The sequence below is a fragment of the Astyanax mexicanus genome, chromosome 7 (genome assembly GCF_023375975.1).
Source record: "Astyanax mexicanus isolate ESR-SI-001 chromosome 7, AstMex3_surface, whole genome shotgun sequence".
Classification (NCBI taxonomy): Eukaryota; Metazoa; Chordata; class Actinopteri; order Characiformes; family Acestrorhamphidae; genus Astyanax; species Astyanax mexicanus.
In genome coordinates this window covers 49535831-49563491 of record NC_064414.1, presented here as the reverse complement: position 1 = coordinate 49563491, position 27661 = coordinate 49535831, and the positions used below count along the sequence as shown (strand labels likewise).

General features: G+C 37.7%; 1 protein-coding gene across 2 annotated transcripts; it reads right to left on the bottom strand.

Moving 5' to 3' along the window:
- zgc:152968 (EloA-BP1 and REX1_like domain-containing protein) lies at positions 1 to 27661 on the bottom strand. Of its 2 annotated transcripts, none has more exons than XM_022684996.2 (16): positions 26773 to 27661; positions 22609 to 24608; positions 21152 to 21241; positions 20372 to 20576; positions 18303 to 18490; positions 17000 to 17137; positions 14852 to 14966; positions 14644 to 14715; positions 12073 to 12216; positions 9982 to 10095; positions 9796 to 9869; positions 8465 to 8563; positions 6367 to 6482; positions 6132 to 6270; positions 4286 to 4406; positions 1 to 432 (listed from the first exon to the last, which is right to left on the bottom strand). In XM_022684996.2, the coding sequence occupies exons 1-16, from the start codon at positions 26900 to 26902 to the stop codon at positions 341 to 343; spliced, it is 3837 nt and encodes a 1278-aa protein (XP_022540717.2). In that variant the 5' UTR covers positions 26903 to 27661; the 3' UTR covers positions 1 to 340. The 2 variants fall into 2 exon arrangements, with proteins under 2 accessions (XP_022540717.2, XP_022540718.2); XM_022684997.2 differs by having other exon boundaries at positions 20372 to 20573.

The window sequence follows — 27661 nt, the reverse complement described above, 5'->3', positions numbered from 1 at the left end:
TCACTGCAGTGCTTTTACTTTCTGTTCCATTTCCCTCAGATTTTAGTTTATAAGTGTGCTTTAGCTCTAAGTGCATTTGTGCCCCACTCCCAAAATAAGTTTATTTCATAATCAACACTCAAAGAAAATCACAAAACCATTACAGATTCTAAAAGAAATCAAGAAAAGAAGTGAAGAGAGGGACAAAAGGAGATATAAATAAACAGACATTACATTATTTGCATGCTCACATTGCCAACCATTTCAAAACAGTGAGTAAATAGGTGATATTCTTTGATATACATTTCAATAAATGTATTATATAATCAGCACAGGGAAGCAACACTGGACTTTATTGAGGTCACCACCTCTTCCCCTTAGCATCCTCCTTCACCTTCCACAGCATCAGCTCCATACAGGCAACAGCGTCTTCGCTGGAGTCATGGCCCTCCGCTGTGAAGAACATGTAAAAAGAAGCATAGATGGAATTAAAAGATTGTGCATGGCTTCAACACACCACAGAAAACTAGGTTCTGTAGTGGAATCATGAAATAACAGACTCAAACTCTGAATAGATCATTATATAAAGCTCAGAAAAATCAGTTTCTCTGATTTTACTATTTATAGGTATATGTTTTTTATTCTACAATGTTAATTCTACTCTACAGTTTTTATTCGCAGAAAATGAGAGTCAAAATATCAAAAAAGATGCAGTGCTTTTAAACCTCAAATAATGCAAATAAAATGTCATATTAGTTAAAAAATTAACCCATTTGCAATTAAGCTTTTAATTTAAGTATCTGAACTTGTCTTATCTCTGATTGGCCCTGACAAAACGTAAATAAAAGAATGTATAAGTAGATTGTAGAGAGATAGTAGAGTGGTGTTGATCGATTTTAAATATTTGTATTAAAGAGTTGTGATTAATCTTGAATAAAATTCACAATCACCATGTAGTTCCCTGTATTTATGGTAGGGAGACAAAACTACAAAAAATTAAATCAGTGTGATATGCATGATTGTTTTTTTGTGATTATTGTGATTTTACGACTTACTGTAATGTCATGGTAGTTGTAATGCTTTTAAAATAATTTGAATCATAAATGTGCCAATTAAACGTTTAACTGAGAGCTTAAGAAGAAGAGGAAATATGCCAAACAAAAACTGTTGGAATTAAATACTGGAGAGAAAAAAGGCTAAAACAAAATGTGAGGGGTAGTTTGGGAGGGGCACTGGGTGATGTATGGGTTTAGGGGCAGAGACAGGAGGGAGAGCTAAATGGCTGAGCTGTGTATGCAGCAGTGTGCCTCTGATAGCAGTGAGAAGCAGATGATTGGACGTCAGCAGGGAGGCGGCATTATTGATAGTCTGATCTGCATATTGTGATGTGTCTGTGCACCAAAGTACACAGACACATCATCCACGCATCATAAGCAGGACTGATGTATTTCATTACTTCAATGGACAAATATTTCAGCTATTAATGGAAAACAAATTAAATATGGTTAAGGGTTTAGTGACTCTTTTAAATGTTGTCTTCATGGACATATCTAGTGAGATTTAACTCTTAGATTTATGGATTGAGTGAAGAACAAGGACCAAGTTTGTTTTCTACAGAGAACAAAGGCGCTCTTCAGGTGTGTCCAGTTTTATCCACGGAGGGCCAACATGGCTCCAGGTTTTCATCCTAAAGCTGCCCATACACTACACAACTTTTAAAAGATTCACATCTAAAGACAAGTCACAGATTTTTAGTCACATGCTAAGATTTTGCTAAGACTGGGGTCACCATTTGCAAGACTAGCACTAGAATCTTCTGAGATTATATCCCATAATGCTTCTGGTGTTATTTAACAGGAAGAGAAGCTGCTTAACAATTGAGCAGGAACAGAAGCACTTGGCCTCAGCTGCCTTGGTGTGTGCAGCTCAGTAATAAAATTGGTTGAGTGAGCAGAAACGTTCCAATGTTTGCCTTGAGGCTTCCTGTAGCTCTCCTATTGGTTGTTGACATTGTTCACTTCACTATTTGCATGAGCCAAGTCTTAAGACTTGCGATAATATTAAACACGGTTGGTTTTAATCAGAGCGCCAGGACAAGAACCCGACTAACTACAATTTTCAATGCTAACCACCCAAATTTTGACTGGCAGTGAAATCATTTAAAAATCGTAAGTCCGCCATAAGCAACCCTCAGCACACCCAATTTTAGTTGTAAGAGCTCAAGCTGGGGTACAATCAATCAGTCCAATCAGATTAACAGATCCTTTTTTCTATGATTTTTATTGTATATAAACATTTAAGCAGAGAGGAATAGAGCTTATGGAATGCTCTGCTGGTTTGGATAAGCCCCTGCACAGTGAAATGCAGATGTGCCGGTACAACAAGGTTTCTCTCCATACAGACCAGAGCGAGACAAGTGTTGCCCACACGGACTCCAAACCATCACTGATTGGTGGAAACTTCACACTAGACCTCAACAGTTTGGACTGTGTCTCTCTCCACTCTTCCTCCAGACTCTGCTCCCTTGATTTACAAATGAAATGTAAACTTTACTGATGATCAGTGATGGTTTGGAGAGACATGTCATCTGCTGGTGTTGATCCACTGTGTTTTATTATCAAGTATAAAGTTAGTGCAGTTTTGTTTTCCCACAAAATCTTACAGCACTTCATAAAAGTTGTCAGCAGAGGGATGCATCGAGATTTCATTTTCCAGCAGGACTTGGCACACTGCCCAAAGTTCCAAATCGGTCTTATATAATATTCTAACTTTCTAAAACACTGTTTTTTTGGGTTTTCATTGGCTGTAAGCCATAATCATAAACAATAAAGAAAATAAACACTTAAAATAGATCACTCTATAGATCGCTTTATCACTCAATGATATTCTAATTATTTGAGATGCACCAGTATATAACTGTCTCCTTCTGTAATTTTATTAACCGTCTTACCTCATTCAGCCCTCTCAGTTTCACTCAGTTTAAAGTGGTAAACCAGAAAGTAGGCAACAACCTAAAGAATCTAATAAAGTACAGTATATTCACTCTCTAACTACTTATTTAACGTAACCATTTAAAATAACACCTTGTTATGAGAAACACTTCCAATAATATAACATTATCAGTTTACAAAGAATACATTTTTACAAGGTTAAAAATAGCCGAATTACAATGTACTTATTATTCGTGATGAAAAACATAGTAGTTTCATTTTATGCAGAGTTTTAGTTTATAGAAAGAACAAGAACTTGGGGATGGTTGGTTGGATGGTTGTTGGGGTTCTATTGCCACTTCAGCACATATTTGGTTATTTGTGACAAACAACTGGTTTTATATATCCAGACAGAGCAAAGCTGTTCAAAGGTTCAAGAATTATAAGGGAAATATATTTCACTACATATGTATTAAATTAGGTGTTTGAGGTTAAGATGTTTTTTTTTTGTTTTTTTTTCCCAAAAAGTTCTTTTATGTTCTTTTCTTAGTAGTAAGATTGTTTGATATGGTTATAGGCAGGACAGTCGATGAGGATGTGTTAGCGATATGTTGCATGGTTGACAAGATTGTATTTCATCATTGTGTTAGATTTGAGTAAAGTATGCAGCATTTTGTGTAATTGTCCGATTTGATCTTGAGTTATGCTTGTAGGTAATCCGTCTTAACAATGGCTGGATTTTTAACGCAGTTTATTGTTGAGCTCTTGGTTTCACTCTTCTTGCCATTTGGATTTGATGAAGGACTTTATGATGTAAAAAGGTGTCCAAAGGTGGGATTGAGAACTTGATGAGCTCTTTTGTTTTGTTAATCATTTCCTGTAAACCCAAAGTGGCTTGAAATCCAGCAGAAGGCTATCTGCTAATCTTTGTTTTTGCAGAATGCTGACTTTTGCAAATATCTCAGAGATAATGGAATGGTCTGTTTTTAAATGATTCCAAAGCTTGAAGACAGGACTTTGAGTCTAGGCAGAGAAGTTGGGGATACTATTATAATTATATTCCAAGAGCTTCACTCTAAGTGCCATTACTGTGCAATACTGGCAATCATCAAACATGTCAACCATTGGAATTGAAGAGTCAGGTCTGTAATATAAAAGCAACATTGAAGAAACTCCAACACCAAGCCAACTAAGCAACTTGTGCCAAAGAAACAAAATCTGCTAATTGTAATTAATTGCGATATTGAGCAATGATATTTCCTTTTTCTTCGAACACCCAGAAGCCACCCAGCAGCTCTCAGTTTCAGCAGGCCTCAGTCACACGCTCGAATAAAGATGGGTTTAACAGAGCAAATGATTTAATTGGCTGAACCTACCGCTCTCCTGGATTATCCTCCTAAGGTACTCTGCAGTCAGGCTGTGGAGCTCTCTCTTGTGCGGCGGTCCCAGCCGGTGGGGAAACACCACGGATGTGTCAACTACTGTGCTGTGAAGAAGCTGTAAAACAGTTGGGGGGAATTTACATGGTTCCCATTACTGGGAATTTCATTCTAAGGCAAAATAATATCTATGTACTCTGCTAAGCAAAAGAGATAAACCAATAATGTTCTGGAGAATTCTGCAGAAATGCTAAATAAGAGTACATAAGCTAGTGAAAACAGAGTATTGTAGGAAACACTGTCTGATATTATGCATCAATGCAATTTTCTGTTAAACATACATTGCCTTGCCAAAAAATAATCCACCTGGATTTAAGTAAGTAAATGATGTGGGGTTGATGCTGCAGTTGGTCTGCAGGTTTAGGTTCAGCAACAGTATGTGCTGAAAGAATGAGGTCAGCTGACTACCTGAATATACTTCATCAAAATTTTCTTTCCTGATGGCACGGCCATATTCCAAGATGACAAGTTCAGGATTTATGGGGCTGGAATTGTGAAAGAGTGATTCAGGGAGCATGAGATCATCTTTATCACACATGGATTGAGAGAGTCCAAACCTTAACCTCATTGAGAATCTTTGGGATGTGCTGGAGAAGACTTGGCTTTGTGCATCGCTCTACCATCATCAATGCTGCTGCAAGATCTTGGTGAAAAATTAATTAATGCAACACTGGATTGAGATAAATCTTGTAACATTGCAGAAGCTTATGGAAACAATGCCACAGTAAATGTGCACAGCAATCAAAGCTAAAGGCGGTCCAACCAAATATTAGAGTGCGTGACCATTTTTTCTTGGCCAGGCAGTGTAGAATACAATACATATGATTGACAGCACCTTGGGAACACCAGAATCTGATGGCTGATTTAATGAGACGCTGATAGATAGAAGTGCTAATAAACTGTATAACACTACTGCTTTAACTACTGATGTGTGGCGAAGCAATCTTCAGTTATGAACTCCGGGTTGATTAGGGTCTCCCAGCTTTTGAAATTCTCTCATACTAGCATCTCAAATTATGACATTCCAGTTCAAACAAAACAGATTAATTTGTGTAATTTAATTTAATTTCTGTTTATTAATTAATTAATAAACAAAAATGGGTCTGGGCTCTTATGGGTTAACACAGCGCCCATGTGATGCCATCCAAACACTTTTGAAGCAACATTAAGACTGAAGAAATGTATGTTCAAGTGCTGAAAAAAATAAAAATAAAAAAAGGTGACATTTGGATGGTATATGATGTTTGCCACAAAGCAAAGCAAAGCAAAAATCTGATGGGGGGGGGGGCATGATCTGATTATTCATTCAAGTTCATAGGAAACTACTGATGGTATTACTGATGATTTTAGAAGTTGTGCAGTAAGTAATGGGATGATGAAGTGAATGTAAACGCATGCAGGGATTGAGCCTCACGGTTTGTCGCTTCCCTGTACTTAACTCTCATTATACAACTATAGAAAGATAAATACAGTTTCCATTTACATTCTAGGGCACCTTTAAGTGACAGAGGACGCTTCTCCATCTACATAATTAGCCCCATGATTACTATGCTGCACTTCACGCGGCGTAGCCGACAATTTCCCAAAGCTAAGTGCGTCAGGCTCTTGATGTACATGTATATAGGAAGGTTAGCGATGGTTCTGTTGCACGACGAACGCAGCAGAGTAATGAATCATGTTGGCTGGCCTTGGCTTCTCAGAGAAAGTCAAGAATTTCCTGGGTTTCTGGAGTGCTAAAACTGATGAGAGAGAGAAAGCGTGAGAGCATGAGCACATAACTCACTTTCAGAGCACAGAGGTCATTTTCCAAACCATGCCCAACAAGGATGGTGTCGGCGCTGATGAAGCTCAAAAGCACAGCCTGAACGTCTCGTAAAGATGAGCTGCTGCCCTTCACATCATCCTCGCTGACCCCGGAGAACCTGAGCAGGGTAAGGAAGACTTCAGCTCATCCCTCTCCCCGTTCACGTTATTTATAGCCGCTTGTCAAGACCGATGATCATTACTCAATCGCATACCTGGTGTTGTAGTCAATGACCTCATTGTTGGGCTGAACAAATGTGTCGTAGATGACCTGTAGACTGCTGTTGACCACGGTGACTCTCACCAGCTCCAGGCCCTGGGTGGTGTAGCACTGAATTGGGAGATGGTAAAGAGACTATTATGGATATCACGAGAATCAATACTTCGGTACCAAGTTAATACTACAATTAAAAATTCGAAAAATGTGACTGTACTGTTTAAATATAGTGCTAAAAGGAAGCACAACCATCAAAGATACAAGAGACAGAAATTTCAGACGACATGTCACTCCAAACCATCACTGATCATCAGTAAATTTTACATTTCATTTGGAAATCAAGGGAGCAGAGTCTGGAGGAAGAGTGGAGAACCAAGTCATCTGCTGGTGTTGGTCAACTATGTTATATCAAGTCCAAAGATTTTGCAGTGTTTTCCACAAAATCTGGTCTTATACAATATTTTAATTTTCTGAGACACTGGTTTTTGGTTTTCATGGGCTGTGAGCCATAAATCAACAATAAAAGAAATAAACGCTAAAATTAAGTAATTTTTCATATATTATATTTTTTTGAGATGCACTAGTAATCATAACCATAGCATAAAAAGTAAAGAAATTTGTGTTTGGCAGACTATTTCTTTGCTTCTTGGCAATAAATCTTACAATTCTGGCTCGATTTCCAACAATATAAGAAACATGCATTCATGGGATGAGCAGCAGAGCTGAGTATTTGCTGAGGTTGCAGGCATGAACATTTTGCAAACAGCTTATTCTGCCATTGACTCGTTTGGTGGTTGACGATCTTCCAGGGTCGTCATCTTCTTGAGACGCTCACTTCACGGCCTGTATCCAACATCCCTCATTATATGGAACTTGGCCTTCAGTTTGGAGATACTGGTACCAGGGCTCACCCCAAATAATGCTGCAACTTGGTTTTAAAGAACACCAGCTTGAAGTTGCCCTATTGCAACTATCTCTACCCAGATCAGCCAAACGTGGGGTGATGCTAATCCTTAAACCTGACACTTACTGACCACTGTAGCACATAGGGCCCATGGTCACAGGTGCTGCCAATTAGGTACCAATCGGGCACCAAATCAGGCAATACCTGGGGCACCAGAAGCTCAAAACAAGTGTCAATAGCAGAATAAGCTGTTTGTCATTGGCAAATTTTTAATGGGTGCAACCCAAAAAACATATCTACCAAGAAACAAATCTACCAAACATACATATCCTCACTTTTTGTGCTATGCTTTAGTAGAAGGACGATATAAACACCACACAACAGGTACCAGTTTGTAAATTCTTCCTCAGAGCATTTTGTACAAGAGGAGAAAACACCTTAAACTTCTCTTAATACCTTAAAAAACAGGCATCCAGTATGCAGTACACAATTGTACACAATTTGAAAAAATGGTTGTAGCCCAAAATGCTTTATAGCCTAAAATTCTACTGTTATTGTTTGTGAACGGCATTTAAATAGGCTAACATTAGCTTATTTAGGCTACATTAAAGGGTACATGCCAAGTTTGTCATTTTAATATTAGTCATTTATTACATCTGGCTGGCAGATCATGTTTTCATTTATGAATATTCATGAGCAAGAGCCGAAATCCTGTCTTTCTTCAGAGACCAGTAATTTAGTTAACTAAAGCAGGGCTACACAGAAACACTGGAGCATTACTTCATACTAGAGACCACATCTAGATGTTTTAAAATGAAAGTAAAAATGTAGGAATGAGACTTTTAACAAATCATTTAAGTTGTACTGGATTTAATTATAGGGATACAATATTGTTATATGAAACAGATAAAACAGATGTCTTATTTACCCTAATCTCTCTATAACTGAGTTCTACATTGATTTGTTTTTTTGGTATTGTATCAGAACTGGCATAGAGAATCATAGAATTCCACTGGTATTAATGGTACCAACTATTAAAGAGTCTAGTATTGTCACCAGTATCAAGTGTCCCTGGAGACCACGCTCAGGAGAAGCTATAATACCAGTAGAGTAGAGCCCTCTGTTGCAACACCTCATGGTTCTAGCACTTCAAACAGAGCCAGGCTGCTGCAAATCTTCTTACAGTACTTACCATCACAGTATCGATAGAGTAAATCCCTGGGCATTCAGTACAGGTCTGCGGGAGGCTGCTCACAAAGCTCTGGAGACTTACAGCATCGTGAACATGGAGCTGAAACACACACATACCAAATATCAGCTCACACATGGACAGACCACACAATGGAATCATGATGTAGAAATAATAATGTGTTTAAAAACTAGACGGTCATAAAAAAGGTGACAACCATGGAAATTAATATGGGAGCTGTACATTGGCCTGCCTGTTTGGAAACTAGCATGGCCATCTTGGAAATCCAACCAAACCAGTTGTAGAGTAACATTGCAATGACAATGCTTAAATAATATATTGTGCAGAGCGACTCTGTGCTCTGTCAGTGTAAAATAACAGTGGGGTCAGCGGATGCTGAGGAGCATAGTGCACAGAGTTCACCAACTTTCTGTAGAGTCACTACACACCTCCAAACTTCATGTAGCTTCAGAGTTCATCATCACTACACACCTCCAAACTTCATGTAGCTTCAGATTAGTTCATCACTACACACCTCCAAACTTCATGTAGCTTCAGAGTTCATCACTACACACCTCCAAACTTCATGTAGCTTCAGAGTTCATCATCACTACACACCTCCAAACTTCATGTAGCTTCAGAGTTCATCATCACTACACACCTCCAAACATCATGTAGCTTCAGAGTTCATCATCACTACACACCTCCAAACTTCATGTAGCTTCAGAGTTCATCATCACTACACACCTCCAAACTTCCTGTAGCTTCAGAGTTCATCATCACTACACACCTCCAAACTTCATGTAGCTTCAGAGTGCATCATCACTACACACCTCCAAACTTCATGTAGCTTCAGAGTTCATCACTACACACCTCCAAACTTCATGTAGCTTCAGAGTTCATCATCACTACACACCTCTAAACTTCATGTAGCTTCAGAGTTCATCATCACTACACACCTCCAAACTTCATGTAGCTTCAGAGTTCATCATCACTACACACCTCCAAACATCATGTAGCTTCAGAGTGCATCATCACTACACACCTCCAAACTTCATGCAGCTTCAGAGTGCACAATCACTACACACCTCCAAACATCATGTAGCTTCAGAGTTCATCATCACTACACACCTCCAAACATCATGTAGCTTCAGAGTTCATCACTACACACCTCCAAACGTCATGTAGCTTCAGAGTAACTTCAGGCCGGCAGATACTTTTGGAAATATAGTGCAACAGTCCTGGTTTTGGATCTTTATTCATATTTCTAATGTCTAACCTGACGTGTCTCTGCCTGCAATGTGATTATGTGTCCTTCAAAACGGCATCTGTACCTTAAACACTTGACATCCAGGCGCCCCCACAGCGTTCTCACAGCAGCTGTAACGCGTCTCTACTCCACCTGGTACTATAAGTGAAAGCAATCAGAAAAGCATACAGTAAAAAAAGAAAATCCTATTTTCTCGCGTTTTTGCGTACGAAATAAGGGAATCAGGACATTTACAGTATTTTTCCCTCACCTCGGTTTTCTATGACCTTCCCGTAATGGTAATTACACTCCTCTTTACGAGTGTGTTTTCCAGTCTGGCTAACCGAGAAAGAAGTTCCACAGCGGCAGCAGATCCTTCTGGAACCTGGAGAGAAAAAAAAAATCTGTTTTGGTCAATCAACATTTCATGCCCCAAATATCTATTATGCAGATATTCATCTTACTCAAGTACTCAGCCTTGCTTCAAAACGGTTTGCCCAAAAGCATCCAAGTCCAGGCCTGGATTAAATATCTAAGAGGATAGAGTTCAGATTTTGGCTCCTTTAGAGCTACCATTCCACCAGGAGGAGTTCCAACACTGATCAAACACTGCTTTTCTGATAAAGTCTTGCATGGGCTCTTAAAATTAAATCCAGATACCGCATGAGGAATTAAACATGGAAATAACCAGCAAACCAAGAAAATGTATCATACAGGTTAAAACAGTACAAGTTTTGGAATATAATCATCATACAATTAGTTTTAAAATACCCCTTTTTAGTGCTGTATGGCCCAGACAAGCCCCTTAACCAGCCCAATTTTTTCAATTCACTGCTGAAACTGAGACTAAAGCTGAGCTAAAGGCTAAAGCTGTTTCCATGTGGGTCAGCCAGATGTGACTATTCCCATTTTCTTCAGTTTTCAAAAGTCTTTTAAAAGGTGTAGGAAACAGTACTCACCGCTCTCTGGTTTCATCTGTAATTTCTCTACAGAAAACACTTATTTTTAATAGTTTTTTATATTTGTGTTTGTGTTTCTTTTTCTAGTTATTAAGATGATGAGTGTGAATGTGCCGTTTCTGTAAGTGTGTAAAAGCTGCTGCAGTAGAGAGTGCAGTAACGCTATCAGATCCAGCACTGCTTTACTACAGACAAAGGCTTTGGAAAATGACATTTTTCTTAAAATCCATTTCCAAAAGCTCAATTTATTTCCATGGCTACAGCTGTAGTCTGTTAACCAATGAATTGGTTTGCTTATAAAATATATATATATATATATATATATATATATATATATATATATATATATATATATATATATATATATATATATATATATATATATATATATATAAAAAAAAAAAAAAAAAAAAAAAAAACTTTTTTTAACATATTTCAATTTATTTACAATACACATTTATTTTAGTTAAAATTTTAAATTTTAATTCATCTGTTTTCCTTAAAGGCCCTGGCAATTTACTGCAAAATTTTGTACCATTTCCATTTATTGGCTGCACCTGAAGAGCTTTAACAGCAAAAATAAACAGGAAAATGGTGGAGTTCTAAAACTTTTGAGCAGTAGTACATGAGGCATGTTTACTGGGGGAAAACTGTGCATTTAAAAATCAGGCTTGTGTTTGTCCGATTGGTAATAAATCTTGTGACCAGGCAGGACAAGCAGTTGGAGTGTGGGGTTGAGCATTATCCTGCTGAAAAACGCCAGTTGGAATCCCTGAATCCATTACAATCAACAGGATGTCATACACACTGAGCTTTTAGTGCCCCTCATATCACTAGGAGTGACTGGCTGTCTTATGCAATGGCACAACTTGCTCACAACTAGGCCTACATATTCTAACCCAACCATTGCAGGAACCCAAAAAGCAACAGCACCACTGGTTGGCAGAAGGCCTAAATGCTTAAACAACCATCTTCTGCTTCTTTTAGTCCAATTATGTGCCGTTTTGAAGTCTGTCAACTGGGAAAAATGTCTTTGTAAGAGTTTTAGAGTCATGTCTGTCAGCCAAAGATCTCTCACCAAGAGGTACACTACCCAAATGTAGTGTGAGAGCATTTTACAGCACATCAGAACTTTTACAATTAGTGCTTTTTCACCAAAATACATTTTTGAACCATTTCGGTTTAGGCTTATAAGAACCATGGTATTCTTCGGTTCCCACTATAAAACTAACATTGCTGGTTTCTAAAACCTACTTTTGTTGGTGAAAATGTGGCAAACTGGTTCATATTTGGGTTTGCAAACCAGGTTCCACATCATTTTTTCTGTTGTCCCTTTAAAAAAGATACTACATGGTCACCAACATATGAAAAGGCACACTACAGACACTACTTAGAACACCCACCATCTCCAGCTCCCTTCTTTGCCTCTCCTCCATACTGAACAGCAGCACCAGCTTTGTCCGGGTGTCTGCGAGGGTAGTTGTTCTCCCTCAGCATGGCCTCAGTCAGAATGTGCTCCTTCAGCTGATCATACAGTGCAAGGTCACCTTTATTGGGGTCAGGGCAGACAGAGAAGTTACATCAAAAGTCCTAGTTATCATCCATAAATGACTTTAGGTGCACTTTGTAGACACAGCAGTGCTGCTGGAGTTTTTAAACACTGTGCTTAAATCGCTCACTGTTCTCCACTCTATTACACAGTCCTATAGCCTACATCTGCTGCACCCTGTAGATAAATGTATTAAAGTCAGAGACAGCAGCTTTGAATCTGTTGCTGCACAGTTTGTGATGGTCATCTCCTAGGTCAGGGGTCGGCAATTAAATTTGGCCAGATATTTTCAAAGCCATTACGTGGCGAGCCACATAACAGTTGAATTAAAATACTCTAACGCTGCCCCGGCTACAGATATGGGACACGACTGAGAAAAAGAAAGAGATGAGAGAAGAGACAAGGGGGAAGGGAGAGAGAGAGAGGAGAAAAAAAAAAAAAAAAAAACACCCTTATAAGGAAATAGGGAGCCCAAGTGTTTAAAAACTCCAGAAGCACTGCTGTATCTGAGCACCTCACTATGGAGAGAAACAGATAGAGAACTACAAATGAGTCCTGTAATTATGGAACTACAAAGTGGTCCTATATAATCACTGGAGACAAAATATAAATAAAAAAAATAAATAGAAAATTGTGCCATGCCAGGTGCCATAACTTTACATAGTTTATTGAGTCATCACTAACTACACTTAAAGTTATAGCCAGGCATTCATTGCATTCTTTCTTCCAGTGAAAAGTAGGGAATCTGCAGTGGCTTTTAAGAAACACAGTTTCATATCCATGTAATTGTGTACAGAGATAAAGGATGTTTATCCTAGATCAACACCCTTACTCAGGTAATTACCACATACAACCTCTGGCAAACCATCGCTCATAATCGCATAATTGCCATTCGTTGTGTTTCAGCAATGCTGCAAAACATTTCTGATCATTTTGATGTAATAATCCACAATGAGCCTCATTAAAAGCAACATCATGTGAGAACTGGCATTTCCTGTTCCTGGGCTTCAATTACAGCCAAGAAATGGTGCCGAGAGCCACAGCTAGAGGACACGCTTTTCACATGCATTTTATATACTGAGAGAACTGGTAGCATATACAGATGCTCAAATGGACTTAGATAATTGATTTTACACTCATATAACTTGTTAAACAGCCAGATTAAAGTCACAATGTGCAGTTTCTGGCATGTCGAGCACAGAGAACAAATGACGTAATCACTGAGATAGCTAAAATGCTGCATTGAACTGCTTTAATGCTACAATACACAGCTCAAGAAAAAAAAAAAAAAAAAAAGAGACCACACAATTTGTTTGATTTTTACCAAATTGAAAACCTCTGAAATATAATCAAGAGGAAGATGGATGATCACAAGCCATCAAACCAAAAATCTGAACTGCTTGAATTTTTGCACCAGGACTAAAAGGCATAAAGTTACCCAAAAGCAGTGTGTAAGACTGGTGGAGGAGAGCATGCCAAGATGCATAAAACTGTGATTAAAATCAGGGTTATTACACCCAATATTGATTGATTTCTGAACTTGAATATGAATATGACCATGTTTTCTTTGCATTATTTGAGGTCTAAAAGTTCTGCATTTGTTATTTCAGCCATTTCTCTTTTTCTGCGAATAAATGCTGTAAATTATAATATTTTTATTTGTAATTTGGGAGAAATGTAGTCTGTAGTTTATAGAATAAAACAACAAAGTTCATTTTACTCAAACGCATACTGTACCTATAAACAGCAAAATCAGAAACTGATTCAGAAACTGAAGTGGTCTCTTAATTTTTTTTTCCAGAGCTGTACATTGAGTATAAGCCTTATACTTAAATTAAAATGTAAATCAAGTGATCTAAAATAAGAAACTTCATAAACAAAACTATAAAAATTAAAATGGTAAAAGCAATAGAAAAACAAGCAAACAATATAAGATTCAATTAAGAAGAAATAAAATGATTCAGAATAAACGGATACGTGGACAGGCTAAAATGTAAAGCAATAAAATAGAGAAATAATTACAATAACAAAATATAAACACAAAAAAGGGGAGTAAAGAAAATTAATTTCTTTAAATTAAAAAAAGTGATGGAAATAAAATAAAAGGTAAAAGAAATACCCAAACATTCAGTTTTTTCAGGATAAATTAGATTTTTTGAACACCCTTAATTCTGAATAAGCAGGTGTCTCAATAATTTAGCCAATATACTCTTTTTAAAGAGTTTATCAGTTAAATTAAATGGCAAATACAGTAACTGTCCATTATTTTTCCTTATTGTAAAGCATCCAGATAAGCAAATGCACCGCGTTCCCCAATGCGCAGTCCATTGTGCATTTGTACATAATAAATCAAACACAATTGATAATACCAAGAGGATGGACACTTTAATGTGACCCTGAAATTGAGAGCTAATGGCGCTCTTACCGTTTCCCAGGAGTGCTTGAGTATTGAGTGGCACATTTCCTCTGCATGCCTGCGCATCCCGCTCACTGGAAACTGTACAGTAAAAACAGGGTCAGTGACCTGGTTTGAGGCTGACCAGCGCAGGCCTTTAAAGGTTATCCAAAGACTGCCAACCCAGCAATTTGTGGTTAAAAGTATTCGCTGCTCTTTACTCGCTGAATTTACGTACATTTGGCAGGGGCCGCGTTCTGATTTTTAAGCCTCTTGAGCGCATTGACTGCTACGCTTAGATACTTTAATTTATTGATGCTGCGGTCAAACACTGTCTTCTCTTCTGCCAGAGCCTGGAATAAAGAAATAAATACAGATAAATACAAGAAAAAAAGGTGTTAAGGTGTTTTTGTATCAAAATGGCCAACGACTACAATGACCAATTGACATTACACTCTCATATGCCAAAAGTCATGGGACACATCAAATGTAAATTGATCATAAAATGTTACCCACTGTTATCTTGTGAGTAAAACAACTTTACTCTGTAGGTAGAAGTAGTAGAGATGCCACTAAATCATTACATATAAAAGCTTTAACGTTTGATAAGGAACGTTACTAAAAAAATATAATTGTAACAGAAAGTAAATAATTAAGTAAATCTGTTAGTCAAAATATAATTAATAAAATAATAAAACTTCAAGCAAAGTATCAAAACAAACAGTTCATGCCCTCCAAACCTTTAGCTTTCCTATGTTTATCTAGTTTTTATTTCTATTTTCAAACATACAGAATTTGGGTTGATTTCTGCTACTGATCTGGAATTATTATAAGTGGAGTAGAGCGAACAGGCAGCTTCTCCAAGTGTCCTGTAGGACATTTCAAAACCCTCAAATTTTCAGGGTGTAAATAAATTATTATACTGCAGAGAAGAAGGGTTTTGTATCATCTACAACAGTAGTCTGTTTAAAATACTTTTGTACTAATGGAAAAATAAACTTAAGCATTTATGTGGATAGGGGTTTTAGTGAACAATAAGAAGCAAGAATGAAAACGAGCTGAAATTAAAGGATTAATTATAGGAGTAACGAGGCTAATTTTAAAATATAAGGAGTAGAGGTAAAAAGTCTTTTAAAAAAATAAATAATTACTCCAGTAAAGTATATAGATAATCTACTTTTCTATTTTAGTAATACAACTAAGTATTTGTTCTCCATTATTTGACACTTCTGTCAGTAATGCATCATAAATGGGTGTAAATGATCATGACTATTGTCAGCTGAGGCCATTGACTCACACCCAGATTTAATGCCCGAGACCCAACAAACATCCACCAGGCCACTGCAGCGCTGTTTATATTCAGGGGTGGATTTTACCACCAAGCAAACCACGCAATTGCTTGGGGCCCCAGTGATCAGGGAGCCCCCTGCAGGCCAAAAGGTTGGCAAAAAAAAAAAAAAAGTATTATTTATTTTTTGTTTGACACCGAAGAGACACCGTACATGCAAGTTAAGCTTGGCAAGATAGAGTAAGGTAGCTTCAGCACAACCATGAAATGGTCCTCTCTCAGCGGTGCCCAAAAAAGAACGAAAATTAAGCGCCGAGTGGTCAAGCGGTCTAAAGCGCTGCCACTATGAGCGGGAGGTAGCAGGTTTGAACCCCCACTCATGCAGCTTTGCCATCAAGCTGCCGGCATCAGAGGGAGCAAAATTGGCACTGCTTCCTCTGGGTGGGTAGATGGCGCTCTCTCCCCATATCACTTCTAGGGTGATGTCCACAACACAGGGCATCTGTGAGCTGATGTATCTGAACTGAGTCGCTGCGCAAAGCTGCATCAGCAGCAGCTATAAAAAAAAAAAAAAAAAAGAAGCGGTGGTTGACTTCACATGCATCTGAGGAAGCATGTGTTAGTCTTCACCCTCCTGGTGTGTTGGAGCATTACTAGTGATAGGGGGAGTCCTAGTGAGTGGGTTGGGTAATTGGCTGCGCTAAATTGGGGAGAACATGGGGAAAAAATGTAAATAAAATTATACATAAAAAAAAAAATAATAATAATAAAAAAAAAAAAGACGATAAAGGAAAGGAAGTCCAGTACGGAAAGCTTGACAAAGCGCACCAATTTTTTCATAGTAGCAAGAAATGATAGGTATGAAGAGGAGAAGGTACCTGGGACAGCTAGGTTGTCCGAGTCAATATTGCATTTTGCTATACAAAAGAATTCATTTAAATCAGGGCCCCCAGAAAAAAAAATATTGCATGGGTCCGCCCATGTTTATACTGCATGGAACATGGCATAAGTCGTGGGACATAACACTAATTGCTGTCCCACGACTTTTGGCATGTGAATTTTAGGGTGTCAGCGTTACAAGATTATTTTCATACAGACCTTCTCGAAGGCATCCTGCACAGTGGCTGATGTTTTCAGGAACTCCTCCACAAACAGGTTGACGTAGCGCTGCCGCACATCATGTGGAACCTTCACTCCAACATCCCGTACTTTCGCTTTGCGCTTGGTAGGAATTGACTGAAGATAAAACGATAAAAGTAATCTTAAAAATAAAAACACAGGCAGACACCGAGCATACACAAAAATAGTCAGCTGATTTCAGCTTTTTCATACAGTGCCAGTCAAAAGCTTGGCAACACTAAATTCAGCGTTTTTTCATTATTTAAAATTATGAGCTGTAGATTAATAATAAAAAGTCATCCAAACTATGAAGAAAAACACTTGGAATTATTTAATAAACAAAAAAAAAAAGTCTTAAACAAGAATGTTTTATATTTTAGTTTCTCCAAAGTAACAACTCTTCTTTAGATGACAGTTTTGCACATCGTAGTTGGATTTTCTCAGTCAGTTTTATGAGGTAGAGTCTCCTGGAAATCAGGCTTTCAGTTAACAGCTGTGCTGAACTCATCAAGAGTTAATTTGTAAATTAAATTACTTCAATTTCTTGCCTCTTAATGTGTTTGAGAGCATCAGCTGTAAAGTTGTAAAAAGGTAGGGGTAAAGTTACAGGTAGGGGTGGGCAATATTATAGTGTATTCAATATATCGTGACACAGAAATATCATGATATTAAAAATCCATATTGTGATAATAGGGCTGTTCTGTCTTAAAAGTAGTCTATTATTTAGTGTGAAGCTTTAGGTGTATTTATTGTATAATATAAGTTTTAGTTTGCAGTTTATATGCATGCACTAAATATTACGCAATATTATTTGCTGCATTATATTATTTTATGCTATATTATTTATTATTTTGCCACATTATGATTATGCTGTTATACTATTATACTATATTTTTGAAATGAATAAATTATTAGTTTTCCTATATTGCCAAGGATATCGTTATCGCAAAAATACCCTTATATTATTTTAGAGCCATATCGCCCACCCCTAGTTACAGGTATACAGTGAATAGCCCTATTTGAGTAATGATCTTATCCATATTATGAGATGCATGAATTTCTTAACTAAGTAAAGAAACAAAATGACTAAGAAATGAAGATCAGTCAAAGATCAATCTAAAAAAATTAATTTTGAAAATATCCTCAACTGCAGTCACAAAAATGGCATTTAAGACTTTTCAGAGATGGGTTTAAGATATTTAGATACACAAATTTAACACATTGTAAGGATCTGTAGACTAAGACCAATGTTTTAATGAAGAGCATGAGGAAATAATCCCACCTTAGCAGGTGTGTAGTTGGCAGGTTGTGCCGGCTGAAGATTCTGAGCAGGTTGATGAAGAGGACGTGTTACAGGCAGAGTAGCAGGAATTAGCGTGACCGGTAAAGCACAGTTCCCGTCAGGGACGATCAGGTGAAGGTTTGAGCCCAGCCGTAGGGTTGTGCCAACCGGGAGGATGTTCACATAGGCTGAAAATACAAATATCTTTTAGCTTAGTAGCAATAGCTATGTCTGTTTTTCCTAGAAACAATAAAATAATTATTTAAAGACAATTATTTTCCTACTGACAATTATAATATAGTTACATAATATTGCAATTACATCCTCTTAAAAAATTAATGAACCTTTAATCATGACCAATATTCTAAAAAAAAAAAGGAATATAAAATGTTTTAAAAAATCATACAAAAGAAAATGAGAGCAGCTGAAGGTAAAATATGCAGATACAGGACTACAGTCTAATTATAGGACTATAAAGTGCCCTATTTATGATCCGTGGAGCATACTGAAGCATATTAAAGGGTGTGGAAAAACAAGGAGGTGGTCATAACTGTTACGCAACTGTAGGGGTGTGCCATATCGCATCATACGCAATAATATTGCCAACATTTTTTAATATTGTGAATATTATACCCTGAAATATCGTGTCATATCTCCCACCCCTAATTATCACATTAGGGTTCTACTTTTTTTGCAGTTTTTAGCAAAAGAAAAATTCACACTGTTCTCATTTCCCATTATATATCTACTAGAGACAGATCATATCTGTCCAGTATCATTTATTTTACTTTACTTTAATCCTGGATATATATAGGTATAGATATTTTGAGTGCATTATTAGGATCATGACAATCTGGATCATCGACTTCTGTTACAAATCTGACATTTTGTTTATTTTTCAGATAGGGGTGTGCCATATCATTTCATATGCAATAATAATTTAATTTTCATTTTGTTGCAGTAGTGTATTCTTGAAATATATATATATATATATATATATATATATATTTTTTTTTTTTTTTTTTTAATTCAGTGTTTTGTTATATCGCCGAGAGTATAGTCATCACGAAAATACCATGAAATATTGTGATATTTTAGGGCCTTATCGCCCACCCCTACACAACAGAGATGCATTTTTATTAAAATGTTTTCTTTAAAAGTACCCACAGTCATACCACCTCCCAAAAACCACCTCCCATTTTTCTAAATGCCATAATGACTATAAATGTTATATTAAAACGTTAATGTTGATAATATAATTTGGGATGCACTAGGCTCCCTAGTGTTTCAGCTGCATATACGCCCATTGTAAATGAATTTATTTATTTTTTAATCACAATGTAAATATATTAAAATTAAACCTTAGTTAGACATTTGGAAAACTGGAGTTCTCTTGAGTCTCTGCACAGATCGTCTTCATACTAGGCTGCATGTCTGCTTTGTTCTTGCTGGAGTGTGGGGGGCGGGGCGTGTGCAGGTGTGATGGATCACAGTATAAACCAATAGGGTTTTGGAATGGTATATTGTATGTTTTAACTTATCTGCATCCAATCACAATCAGATTCACTCTGGAAGGAGAGATTTATCTGGATAGGGGTTTTATTGGAGGATGAATTGAAATAGGAAATGGAATAGGAGTAACAAGGCTATTTGTTTTAATGTAAGGAGTTGAAAGTTGAGATAAATTGTCTAAAAAAGTATAGATAACCAACATTTCTACTTTAGTATTCTTTGCTGGAGAGTTTGAGGATGCATCAAGTCAAATCCAAGTCTTACTTTGGAGGTGGGAGGTATGTGCTGGTCTAAAAACCCATTGGTGTATCTACCAGTGCCTTGGCTATTACTACTGCTACCACCACCACCAATACTACTACTTCTACTACAAAAAGCACAACAGTACACCACCATTAGTCTACAAAGGTAAGACCCTACAGGCGTTTAAGGTTACAGGGTCGCTATATCAAAACACCCACCAGAGCAAACGGCTCCTGTACTTTGGTGCTACCACCATATGACCACCACTACCCCAGCCTGGATTTGATCACTCCAGCTCTAATAAGATAACTCACCGCTTTGTACAGGACTGGGCTGGATAATAGTAGGTGCAAAGACTTTCCTGGGCACACTGGCTGCAATAACTTGCTGGCATCCTTTCACTGCTGCTGTGAGCGCTGCTGCTCTCTTCTGGCACTGCTGACTCCGGGTTGGAACAGGTAGCTGCGAGCCTCCATCTCGAAGAGGCACGATAACCTGCGCTTTGCTCTTACTGACCTGCTGAGTGATCATGAAGATAGAACTCACTGAGTAACAGTTCTGACACCGTCCTCTGGGACCTCTCGCCAGTTCACGTCTTTGTTCTGTTCCAGTTCCTAACACACCTGAATGAGGCTATCAAAGTTCTAGGGACCTCAATCATCTAGGTTCAGGTGTACTGGGAGCTGTAATAGGACGAAATCACTGGGTTTTGTAAGGCAGCTTCAGGATGACTGGCTTGAGGATATACAGTAAGTTACAGAAGAAATCTTGCAGAAGAAACTGGTCACTAGTATTCATTCATTCATTCATTTCTAATCAAACGAACACAGTTTGAGCCATTCTGTCAAGTATATCGTTGTTGTCCTATAAAAAACACTTTAGTTTTCTACATAATTTGAACAGAAACGGTCCCTTACACTGCGCCAAAATTTCTTGACGAACGGACCAATAGAAACTTCAAAATGACCTGAAATAAACTCTTTTTACACTGACTTCAATTGAAAGTTCCCAAGATTTTTTTCTCTCTTCTGTAAACTTGCTGTTTGAGATTTTTGGAGTTTTTCATTGGACAGTGACGTAAGCCATTATCATACCTCAAACTTCGCTACATGGGCGACTCTTTTCTTCTGAACAGGTGGTGGATTGGCCGATGCCTCGGTCTCGGCCATCTTTGGAACCTCCTCCTTTAAAATGAGAACAAGCAAGAATCAAAAATCAAGTTTCTCCTGTCTTAGGCCAAAAACGCTAATGCTTAGCCAACGTTCTGCAACTGCAGTCAATTCAATTAAAACTAAGTGTGTGTGTGTATGTATATATATATATATATATATATATATATATATATATATATATATATATATATATATATATATATATATATATATATAGTTTAACTGTGAAAGGAATTGGACATGCTGTACATTAAATGTGCACGGTAAACTCAAAGGGCAATGGAGGACAAGAGAAATATAAATAAAGTGTAAATAAACAAGAACAGTTCAACACAATGGCCAAATATCATTTCTCTTTAGAAGACCTACCCCTTGTTTTAGAGTGTAACTCTTCACGCACCCAATAAATATATACTAGTGCAAAAAAAATATTTTAAAAAATTTAAAAAAAGAAAAAAGTTACCTAATTTCAGTATCCAGATAACATGCCTCTCCAAACCATCACTGACCATCAGTTTATTTTGCATTTCATTTGGAAATTTGCTTCCAGAGTCTGGAAGAAGAGTGGAGAGACACACAGTCCAAACTGCTTGAGGTCTAGAGTGAAGTTTCCACCAATCAGTGATGGTTTAGATAAAGAGACATGTCATCTGCTGGTGTTGATCCACTGTGTTTTATCAAGTCCAAAGTCAGTGCAGTGTTTTTCTGGAAAATCTTACAGCACTGACAACTTTTATGGAGGTGCGGATTTCATTTTCCAGCAGGACTTGGCACACTGCCAAAAGTATTAAATCGGTCATATATAATATAATATTCTAATTTTCTGAGACACTGACTTTTGAGTTTTTATTGGGTGTAAGCCATAATCAACAACAAAAACCTTTAAAATAGGGCATTCTGTGTGTTATACAACTATATTATATATGGGTTTTACATTTTGAACTGAATTACTGAAATAAAAAGGTTCCTAGGGTACTAAACATTAACCTGTGCATCTCTTGATCCTAGTCTACAAACTGGCTTTGGATATTTGAAGAAACATTGAAGCACTGTTGTAAATCGCTCTGGATAAGGGCGTCTGCTAAATACCTTAAATGTAAATGAAATAAATTAACTTTTTGAATATCACCACCTACCACACAAGTTAGCACAATTGCTACAATTACAAGCTAATGGATAAATGAGATGCTTGTGGCTGGTATGTAAGCTAAACCAGCTGCCTCATTTTAATTTGGGTGCAAAGAAAACTGGAAGACTCTCTCCTACAGCAGAAACCAGACACATTCATATGTGTCTGGTTGATTATAATATTAGGTGTGAATAGGACCCATGTATAAACAGTGTCTTTGTTTAACCCAGTTGCATGTCCACGGACTTACTGGCACACCATCTTGCGCAGTGGGATTTTCAGCACCATTAGCTTCCATAAAGATCCTGTAGCACTCTTCCATCGGATCAGTGTCTGAAAGGTCTAGGTCTGAGTAATTGAGCTCCTCTGAGGAACTAGACCCAATTTCTATGACTTGATTTGCTGCAGCCATTAAAGCAGGTGAAGAGGTCTGTGCAGGACCACCTGTACCACAGGTGATTCCAGCGGTGATGCCGGAGGTAACAGTCGAAGGTGGTTTCTTCTGAATTGGAATGGAAGCTAAATTTACTGACGATGCAGCTGCTGGGTTATGCAACTTCACTGATTGTGTTGATGGAGCACATGCAGGGTCAGGTCCAGAAATATATACAGGCATGTTCTGAACAACAGGTTGTGGGAGAACTTTTTGTGGAGGTAGCCAACACGCTTCCACAGGGGTCAGAGACTTCTGACCAGCCACTGGTTCTTTAATCATGGATGGGAAAGGTGTTGTGGAAGGGAAGTAGTCCTGAAATACCATCTCCTGAGAGACCTGCTGTACTTGATGGTACTTGAGGGGCAAGGGGTCTGCTTTTTGAACAGAACCTGAGAGACAGTTCTGTTTTACCTCAAGTTCAGTTTGCCCAACGTTCAGACCTTGGACTCCATGTTTGGTAGGTTGGGAAAATGGATCTACACCCACCTTAGAGGAATTGGCTGTGGAAGGGATGTTGTCAAGAATGAAGTCCTCAACCATTGGAAAGCAAGTGATGTTCTCACTTTCGCTTCTCAGGTGGTCCAGGCATAGAGAAATGTTATCTAGGGCATTGCCATTTTCAATGGTTTGAGCTTTTTCTTCATGGCCACCAGGAGGCAAACTGTTGGCAGGAAGATGCTCTAGAATATTTGCTTTTGAGGAATGCCCTGCATTTTTCTTCTCAACCATTGGAGAAATTGCTTGCTTTGAGTTCTCCTCTTTGGTTTTGCCATTCTTGGCGTTTGTTGAGCTTTGATTGAAGCTCTTTTGGTCATTTTCCAAACCTTTCCCAACCAGTCTTTTGGTTGAAGGGGTACCAGAAGCTTCCTGAACCATTGATTTGCATTGATTTAAAGGTTTCTTCTTATCTTCAGAGGGTCCAATTTCAAGATGTGGTATTCCTCCAGAAGAAACCTCTTCCCTTTGCAGCCTGGATAACTTTGGCTTTACTGGTTTATTGCAGTCATTGGTTAGTTGGTGTGGAATATCAATGACGAGATTTCTCTCAGGTGAATACAACACTGTCCTAGATGTGTTTTCCTTTGTAGACCTCAACTTCATTCCATCTTTGTCCAGAGATGCCACTTCAAGGCACTCAGTTTCTGAAGGCTCTTCTGTGATCTTTTTGATGTCACTGCATTTCCTTGAAAGCCTTCTACTTCCCAGTTCTTTTTCCATGGATGTACCACCTTCACTGGTAACCATGCTCCATTTCTGAGGTCTGCTGTTCTTTCTATTATTTTCTTGAGGTGGAACATCAATGATAAGTGTTCCTTCATCATCAGAATCCTTCAAACTACAAGACGGCAGATGGACCGGATCTGGATCCGCAACCACATTCTTTCCCTTTCCTTTAGCCCTTTGATGAATCTCCACTTCCATTTTACTGTTTGATTTGTTTTTATCTTTTGAGCTGCTAGATCTCAGATCAGAGGAGAAATTGGAACAAGGGTCATATTCCAAATCGGTTTTGGGTCTGCTGCGATCAACCACATATTTCTGAGCAGAGGGGTGAGAATGAGGAGCGGCAGCAGTCTTTTTACTCTTAACCCGGTTTCCATTCAGGTCTTTGGAAACAGTGGGTTTGGATTTTACATACTGCTCTGCAGTGTCTGCAGAAGCACGAGTGATCTCAGTTTGCTCTGACTGGTAGCGGAAAAGTCTCTTTTGTTCTTTCTCCACTTCATTTCTGACTGCTTCAATCTGTTTGTTGATCTTTTCCAACTCCAGAAGACAAGTGTTGCTCTCCTCTTGGTTGTGAAGAGCTCCATGACCTAGGGGAAGTTTTAATTGGAGAGAGGACAGTGATGTTTAATAAAAGGGTTATCCAAATAACATTCATTAGGTCTCATGAGTTGTTTAAATTCAACACAAACATCAAAAGCTGAAAGTCTGATTATATACACTCAATAATGTGAATTCGGCAGAACAATTCGATTATGAGTGATCTAATCATGCATTTACACAGGCAGATAATGGTAGTCAGAGTCAGGCAAGAAATGGCTTTACTATACTTTGCAACCAATATGACTTATTATACAAACTTTCTGTTGTGTTTTTCAGACAAGCTTTTGTGAATGAGCCAGTCTGTACGCACAGAGTGAGAAAACAGAGAAAATCAGAGAAAGCGTAACCAGGCACTGTAAAAAATGAGCTAATTTCAAGGCAATAAATCTAATTTTATTTCTCTGATAAGTATTTGTCGTCTTACATCAGTCTTATTTATATGGAAGCCCATTTCCGCCACCTGAAGAAAAAAAAACGTCCTCAACTAAGTCATAATTATGAGATAGAAAAGTCATAATTATGGGATAGTAAGTCATAATAATGAGATAGTAAGTCATATTTATGAGATAAAAAGTCATCTCATAATTATGACTTTCTATCTCATAATTATGACTTAGTATCTCATAATTATGACTTAGTATCTCATAATTATGACTTAGTATCTCATAATTATGACTTAGTATCTCATAAATATGACTTACTATCTCATAAATATGACTTACTATCTCATAAATATGACTTACTATCTCATAATTATGACTTTTTTATCTCATAATCATGACTTAGTATCTCATAATTATGACTTAGTATCTCATAATTATGACTTAGTATCTCATAATTATGACTTACTATCTCAATTTTTTCTTCAGGTGGCGGAAATGGGCTTCCATATATTTAGAATTTACACATTAAATATATTTACACATTTACAGTTGCCGCTTTATTGCTGGAACTTACAATGGTTGCTTGCGGCCGCAAACACAGCAAAACAACAACATGCTAGCGAGCTAACAAGCTAACTGGCTAAAACTAGCACTTGGGCCACACGCTCACACAGTTGTTATTGTTAGCAGCTGTTGAATTTAACTAAAAGTAACTTGCAATCTTATTTTACAAATCAAGTAATCCATAATGTAACTCAGTTATTTTTTAAAGGAGTAATCAGATTAGTTTTTCTAAGTAACTATGCCATCACAGGTTAAAACATCCCAGTGTCTTGCTGTCAGTTCTGTTGAGCCACTCTTTCAGGCTAAAGTGTGTTTAAAGAATTTGTACTTCACTATTGTATCTAATTACTAAAATACTGTATCTGTATCTACTGGAGTATTATTTTTACTTCACTACTGTACTTAAGTACTAAAATGCTGCATCTGTATCTATTGGAGTATTATTTTTACTTCACTACTGTACTTAAGTACTGAAATGCTGCATCTGTATCTATTGGAGTATTATTTTTACCTCACTATTGTAATTAAGTACTAAATGCTGTACCTGTATCTTATGGTGCATTATTTTTACTTCAGTACTGTAAAAAAAAATTAAACCTTCCACAGATTTCTGTAATAATTACATAACAGTACTGTACTTTTACTTTTAGTCCTTCACTACATTTTACTTTAAACTACATGCAATACTTAAGTACAAAAAATGCTGAATACTCTTGTACTTCTAATTTAGTGGAGATTAAACACGACTTCAACTAATATTCAAGTCACTTTTTGTTTGAGAGCTTGTACTTTTACTCAAGTCTGGGTCTCTAGTACTTAGTACTAGTATTCATTTTACTTCACTACTGTATTTAAGTACTAAAATGCTGTATCTGTATCTACTGGAGTATTATTTTTACTTCACTACTGTACTTATGTACTAAAATGCTGTATCTGTATTATTTTTAATAATATTACAATAATATTGTAATATTACTTCTGCTTTTTCCTTCACTAGCTACATATTTTTGGATGAATTTCATACTTTTACATACTGCATTGTTACTTAACACAATAATAAAGGGTCAAGAGCAATTTCCACTATAAGGTATATTTTCACAAGGATGAGCAGCTTTCCAACCACCCAAACAATCAAACACCAGCTAAAATCACCTAAAAACCAACAGCAATTCCACCACATTTTGAAGATATTTAAAAGCCTTACCTGTAGCAGCTTCAGCCAGGCCTGAAGAGTCCTCTTTGGTGTGCTTGTACAAACAGTAGGGTCGTTCACAGCACCCCCCAGAGAAAAGGGGGCACGCTATATCAGCCAAGAGTGCAGCAGAAGGGAACATTTTCAGAAACAAAAACTAAATCGCCTGCGTTGGCCTGCCTGTGAGCAAATGCCATCATTCCTATACTTTTATTACACTCATTGTGCGCATTAATGAAGGTCGTGACCAAAGATTAAAGCGTGTTTATCTAATAAACGCTGGTCAGGCAGAGATAAATCGAGAAGGGAACACGGTCACTCCAACTATCTAATGCTACTGTGGAGGGAAGTCTTTACACTTGAGCCTCCAGTAGATGATACAGGGCCACATGTATGATTTTACTAGTGTTTTTCTTCACACTAACACCAATCCTAAACCAGTTCAGGCCTGGGCTCAACTTTCTCCTGGAGCTCAACCTTCCAGTCTCTTGCTTCTGCTTCACCTTCTGCTTCTACTTCCAGATCTAACTCACCTGCTCCGGCTAATCAATGCCTAGCCAAGCCCTGATCAGCTTCACCTGGTTGTAAATGGGCGTGGCCTATTCAGAGCAATGGGTGGGGCCATTTCACTGACCACAAACCAGGAATATCTGGGAATAACGGTGGGCTGTCTGTGACCAAAATGGCTCCCTACTCCCTCATTAGTGTTGCGCTATTTAGGAAGACACTGGCTGCGTCCAGAAACTTTTGCTACTCCTCCTCTCCTACTCCTCCTTTCCTACTCCTCCTCTCCTACCCCGGAAGAAGGTGGAGGAATCGAGGAGAGGAGAGGAGGAGGAATGGAGGGAAGGAGCTGTAATTGGGGAAATGGGACAGCTGATCCCTTTTAGATAGGATGTTG

What these genes read in the sequence shown, in the direction of transcription:
- zgc:152968 (XM_022684996.2), bottom strand. Translation starts at nt 26,902, where the DNA reads ATGTTCCCTTCTGCTGCACTCTTGGCTGATATAGCGTGCCCCCTTTTC. An exon ending in TGCAGGATGCCTTCGAGAAG is followed by an intron (nt 14,967 to 16,999) that starts GTCTGTATGAAA and finishes TCTTTATTCCAG; the next exon opens with GCTCTGGCAGAAGAGAAGAC. An exon ending in GAACGCGGCCCCTGCCAAAT is followed by an intron (nt 14,716 to 14,851) that starts GTACGTAAATTC and finishes TTTACTGTACAG; the next exon opens with TTTCCAGTGAGCGGGATGCG.